This window comes from Telopea speciosissima, chromosome 11, assembly GCF_018873765.1.
Source record: "Telopea speciosissima isolate NSW1024214 ecotype Mountain lineage chromosome 11, Tspe_v1, whole genome shotgun sequence".
NCBI classification, from domain to species: Eukaryota; Viridiplantae; Streptophyta; class Magnoliopsida; order Proteales; family Proteaceae; genus Telopea; species Telopea speciosissima.
In genome coordinates, this window is record NC_057926.1 from 34,611,284 (window position 1) to 34,617,818 (window position 6,535).

The 6,535-nt window shown below is 40.1% G+C and overlaps 1 protein-coding gene across 1 annotated transcript; it reads left to right on the forward strand.

Annotated features, from left to right (window-relative positions):
• Positions 1-4,772: 4,772 nt before the first annotated feature.
• LOC122645003 (hydroquinone glucosyltransferase-like) lies at positions 4,773-6,232 on the forward strand. The gene has a single exon (XM_043838357.1). It carries the CDS (start codon positions 4,787-4,789, stop codon positions 6,230-6,232), a length of 1,446 nt encoding a protein of 481 aa, XP_043694292.1. The 5' UTR covers positions 4,773-4,786.
• The last annotated feature ends 303 nt before the right edge of the window (positions 6,233-6,535 follow it).

The following is a 6,535-nucleotide window of genomic DNA, read 5'->3' on the forward strand; positions in this document are numbered from 1 at the left end:
TGTATTTTTAGCTTATGTAGAGGTGTTTTATTGGCTGATGGTATTTTATTGAATAGTTTCATGGATTTGGAACCGGATGCAATCAAGGCTTTTATGGAAGTTGGAGATTTGTGCACACAGCCGATCTATCCTGTTGGACCACTCATAAGAACTGGTTCAGGAGATGAGGGTGATCCAAATGAATGTCTTAAGGAAGTGTTTGGTTGCGTAAATCTTTTGGATGTGGTCTGATTGTGGATGGTCATCCACTTGAGTTACCATCATTTGAATCGTAATTCCAGAAAATAAACTGTTTGGTTATCATGATTCTGTGACGTGATTCTTTTTGAAAAACTGTTTGGTTACCCTGAGTCTATCAGTTGGAATCACCCTGAATCTATTTGAAAAACTGTTTGGTTACCCTGAGTCTGTTAGTTGGAATCACCTTAAATCTATCTGAAAAACTGTTTGGTTATCTTCAGTTTGTCGGTTGAAAATTTTATTTTATTTATTTATTTTTTTAATATATGAAAATGTTCTCAATAATAAGGTTATTTTAAAAAAATGTTCTCAAATAAATAAGTGATTCAATTATCACCTAAAATTACTAATGTCATTGTTTTTTAATATATATGGCCCCAATATTTATTTGAGTGCATTTCCAACTTTTTTGATGGATCATTGCTCCAACTTGGAATACTGAGAAAGCCAACCTTTCAACCATAGATAACGAATCGATGGATGATTTGATAGCGTCGACACTCTTCTTTAAAGAATACACCGCAGGTGCACACTTCACCAGAAGTAGAGATTCGTGTTGATAGTGAACCGTGAAGAGAAAATGAACACAGTTGCAGTATCCAAATCCTCATGTGGATGAGGATGAGAACATGAGACCGAGATGAGATAGAATGATAGATACCATCTTTTTAATTTCCATTGCCCTCCAGGCCTCCACCACCCATCACTCGATTAGAGGTAGGAAAACATATAAATGGCGTGCATTCAGAGTAGAAAAACACTCATATATTAAGGATTTTTCTCTTTTCAATCCATGCTATTGATTTTATCTGTAATTGTATGTTGTTGAAAAGATTCTTGCTTTAAGAGAGAGAGAGAGAGAGAGAGAGAGAGAGACAGAGAGGGTTCCTTTAAGGTAGCTGGGAATGCCCTGCAGACAATGGGGTCTGGTGCTCCGGTTAGGATTATGGTCGACTTGAAATAATTCAGGTGGTCGATTGCATCTGTGTTCCCATATATATCTCAAAAGTTGGGGGCTTAAACCCTGTTAGAAGTGGGGTTTTCATAATGTCATCAGATAAAACATTGCTGTTAGAGAAGTTGAGGGTTTTGGTGCCTATTTGTCTCTTCAAGACCTTCTGCATTTGCTCATTGACCTCCTTGAGTTGTTTGCTTAGCCCATCCTCTATCTCCCAAGGTTGACCTCTTCAACTCTTTTGGTGGCTTTCGTCCATCATGGACTTTGGTCGCGACGCTAGTCGCGTGCGCTTGCTCATAGTTGCTTTTCCTGGATTTGAAAGTGATTTATCGTATGGCATTGTGGAGCAAGTTCTCCCATGTTCAGAATCTGCAACTGCATGGCATCTAAGCAGACGTTGGTTGCCCCAAACTGAGGGTCAGGGTGGCCAATGATTGACTGATCATGAGTCCTAGGGGTAGCTATTCCCCTAGATATGCAACCATGTTCTTTGCGTGCCCTGGAGGTAGTGGAGGAGCCCGTCGACCGCGATAGTTGCGGCTCCCAGAATAGATTGTGCCTCTTTAAGAGGTGATGCAAAGGTGGTTCTTGTCTGTACCATATTAGATGTTGCAAAAGCTGCTGAATCACTCTGCACTCGTTTCCAATAGATGTCGCCAAATTGTTGCGGCAGAAAACTGTTAGGGTGGCGTTCTGATGTGCGGTTAATGGATGACTTGCAACGTACAAAGAGGAAGAGACACCAGAAGTAGACTGAGCGGGATACGCCGGGGACTCTCTGATGCATAAGTCAGTTCTCTGGTAGCAGTCAAGAACAACAGAGCAAATTCACACAACATAGAGTTTGATCCATACCTGTTCGAGTAAGATCTTATTGATAGTGCAGTATCTTGTGATGTAAGGCGGTGATTAGAGTCCTTGGGTACATCGTCTTCCCAATTAGTAGTTTCCTTTTGGGAGATGGAATATGCATGGAGAATCCTATTATGGGTTTGCGAAGGTCTTGGGGTGATTTCCTTGCTAATTTGGGAGTTCAATCCCACTTTCATAGATCTTCTTGAACCGTTTATGGCAGGGTGATGCTTATTTCCTATTCCGAGTAGGATGCTAATAGTAAGTGCTTGATTTGGAATTGGTTCTTGTATGGGAAGTTATGACTTGGCACGGGGGTCCAACTCACCAATGCTTTTGGAGATCTTCATTGTCCATGTGTCACATTTTGGGTGGTCGATTTATTTTACCCGTATAAATGATAATAACAAAGCATGTCAATAGGAAATTTGCAAAGGTTTAGGGCATGTCAACATCAGCTCATTTGATAATTAAATATACTTTTGTGCAAACTTGGGAGTTTCATAAACCTTTTTATTATCTCTTAATAGGGCATTACTCTTAAATGGACCAGTAAGGATGTCTTTCCTAATGACCCTAAAAATCTACTACATGATAGATCAGATAGGACTCAAATTTTTGAACCGATAGAGTTTAAGGCCTTTACTCATATGTCAAGTTTCAGTCCAAACGAAGTTTTTCAAAAAGTAAAGTAAGACTTTTGAAAATTATATGAGCATGAGAAGGTGCACACTCAGAATATAGTCGGCACTCATGAATACACGTGGGGATGCATGCCTATACTTGGTTTTGGCTGAATTTAGCAGATGAGTTAATCATGATGTGGAGTTGTAAACCACTTGTCTAAGAAACTTGTTCTCTCTCTCTCTCTCTCAGTTTTGTTAGCGGATGAGTTAATAATGATGTGAAATTGTAAACCACTTGTCCAAGAAACTGTGTGTGTGTGTGTGTTGTTCAAGGTTCTATTCCATTCAACCAACAAAGAAAAACTACCTCTTAACCCTTTGGTGCGACAGTTCTGTAAAATAAATGAATTAAGAGAATGGAGACAAATAAGTGCAGCCTAAATTTAGTAGATGAGTTAATCATGACATGGAATTGTAAACCACTTGTCCAAGAATCTCTCTCTCTCTCTCTCTCTCTTTGTTGTTCAAGGTTCTGTTCCATTCAACGAACAAAGAAAAACTACCTCTTAACTCTTTGGTGTGACAGTTCTGTAAAATAAATGAATTAAGAGAATGGAGACAAATAAGTGCAGCCTATGTATGTGAACGGTGCAAGGCATGCATTAGAACAAACATCATCAATGCTGCCAATATATGGTTGTCTTTGTTCCCCGTCCAAGAGATTCCTTTACCACTCCCTTGGAGGAATAAAGTTTTCATCTACTCTTTACTAGTGATGTGATCATGTGATTGAACTTTTTTATCATTAACGGTCACCTCTATTGTATATGGTTGACACTACCTTCACTATGTCAATCTGGTGTTCTCGATGACTATGATGAGGGGACTCTTCCTTCACAATGGGTGAAAGGAAATTCAGTCCTATTTAAAAACTATAAACATATAAAAATGAGAATGTCTGAATGAGATCTCGATAGTTGTGTTTAGAACTTGACACATTTTAATTGCCTCTTGTTTTATTCTCAAAAGATCTTTAAGTTAAGGGTATAAAAGGGTTTTCAAAAATTTAAAAGTGACATATTATTATCATTATCAAAAGGTATCATTGTCGTGCATATTTTTCGAGTATACATGTGAAATGACAATATTTAGCTTCGTTCGAAAAAACTGTACTTATACTAAAAGGGCAAAGAAGTAAGGTTAAAAATTATTTGACACCTTGAGAGCTGTCAATAATACAATTTATATAAAAATTAAGGGAAAGAGAACGCTGCCTGATCATGTACGGTGCGCGGACCCTGCACCCAGAGACAGGGCTACGCAAAATGACTACTGTGACCCCAAGGATTTCCACCATTCCATAGGGGCGTGACAGTCATTTTGCCCGACCCTGTGTTTGGGCGTAGGGGCCGCATGCCGTACGCAACTAGGTAGCGTTCTTTCTCCCAAAAATTAATTAGACAAAACAATCAATAAGGAGAGTGATTTTTCGCCACCTACCCAGGGTGAAGAGAGAAACTCTTCATCGAAGGTGATGTAGTCCTACGATTGGACTTGTGGACCAATCCAGTGAGTTTCATCATTAAATTCTTGTCCCTATTGTACGAAGTCAAAAATACTATATCCCAGTCCAATGGAAGCTTGAAGGGTCAAGAGTCATATATGATGACTTAAGATGTTCTCTTTTCATTGTGGGTGAAGGAAAACTCGGTAAAAAAATCCAAAAGAGTTGGACAAACCTTAGAACTCCAAAAAATAAATAATGGGAGAAGTTCTCTGGGGAAGGAGCATAGCCCCTGTGTCTGTACGAGGCCTATGGGAGCACATGCAGAAGAATCAACTGGATGGTTATTTTCACTTTTCATGAGAGACAGAGCGGTCATTTCACCCCCCCTCTGTGACTAGGTTCAACGTCCACACTCCATCACAGAGTTCTTTTTCCCATAAATAATATGAGAGCCCCATCTATATAAACCAATATCTTCTCTAGTTCTACTTACCAAAAAAATTTTCTTCTCTAGTTCTCACAACGTCACTCAGCTCCTCAGTTCTTCAGCTTATAGTCCATCTAAAAAGTAAGTCTTTTTGGCAATTCAGCTAGGAGACCTACATGTTTCTGAAACCATTCACCATGGAAGAAGCCCAGCAAACACCTCACATTGTGTTTCTACCTTCACCAGGTATGGGTCACCTTATCCCACTTGTTGCATTTGCAAAGAGACTTGTTCACCTCCATGATTTCTCTGTCACCTTTACCATCCCAAACATTGGTTCTTCCCCTAAAGCCCAGAAAGCAGTCTTTGATGCTCTCCCCAAAAGAATAAATTCAATATTTCTTCCTCCAGTTAACCTTGATGACCTTGATGAAGATGTAAAGATTGAGACCCGTATCTGTCTCACTCTGTTCCGTTCCATCCCTGCTTTTCGTGAGACATTGAAGAACTTGATCACCACTACTAGGCTTGTTGCTTTAGTGATTGATCCCTTTGGTACTGATGCTTTGGATGTGGCTAGGGAATTCAATGTTTTGCCTTACATCTTCATTCCAACAACAGCTATGATGGTATCATGGCTCTTCCTTTTGCCCAAATTAGATGCAATTTACTCTTGTGAGTACCGAGATCTTCGTGAACCGGTTTCGATTCCTGGGTGCTTACCTATTCATGGACGAGATTTCCTGGAACCAGCACAAGATAGAACAGATGAGGCCTACAAATTGCTTCTATACCATTCCAAACGTTACAAATTAGCTGAAGGTATTATGTTAAATACCTTCATGGATTTGGAACCAAGGGCTATCAAGGTCTTGAAAGAAGGGGAATTCCCAGGTATTCCACCGGTCTACCCGGTTGGACCACTCATACAGAATGGTTCAAGTGATGGAGCTAGTGAGTCTGAGTGCTTGAAGTGGTTGGATGATCAACCCCATGGATCAGTTCTTTTTGTATGTTTTGGGAGTGGTGGGGCTCTTTCATTTGAGCAAATGAATGAAATGGCCTCAGGGTTGGAACTAAGTGAGCAAAGATTCTTATGGGTTGTTAGGAGCCCTTCTCAAATAGGAATGGGTACAGCCTACTTTAGTGACCAAAGTATTGAAGACCCATTTCCTTTCATGCCCAAAGGTTTCTTGGAGAGGACTAAAGGGAGGGGACTAGTGGTTCCTTCATGGGCTCCTCAAACCCAGGTGCTTAGCCATGTTTCAACAGGAGGGTTCTTGACCCATTGTGGGTGGAACTCAACATTAGAGAGCTTAGTAAATGGTGTGCCCTTGATTGCTTGGCCACTCTATGCAGAGCAAAAGATGAATGCAGTGATGCTGGTGGAAGATATAAAGGTGGCATTGAGGCCTAAAGTAGGAGAGGATGGTGTAATAAGGAGGCAAGAGATTGGAACAGTCGTGAAGAGCTTAATGGAAGGGGAAGAAGGGAAGAAGGTCCGGTACAAGATAAGAGAGCTCAAGGATGCTGCTGCTAAGGTTTTAAGAGAAGATGGGTCTTCTACAAAATCTCTCTTGGAGGTGACACACAAATGGAAGACCTACATGAGGATATTGTAGTAATCCGCGACTCTAGAACGCGAACCTACAAGCCTTTGTTAGTAGAGAGGGAAATTAAAAGGCATCAATAAAAAGGTGTATTATGTTTAGTCACGACAGAATGGCCTAACTCCACTCCGTGGTTGATTAAGTCATGTATCTTATCAACTACGAGCTTGACACGTCCATCTGAATAATCAAATGAGAAGTAAAGATAGTAACTGTCAAAAGATGTACGAAATCTCATAATAATTGTCAAAATATCAAGTGTCCCTTTCGTTGTGATGATTTTATTAATAAAATGTTCCTATGGTTATTGTTTAG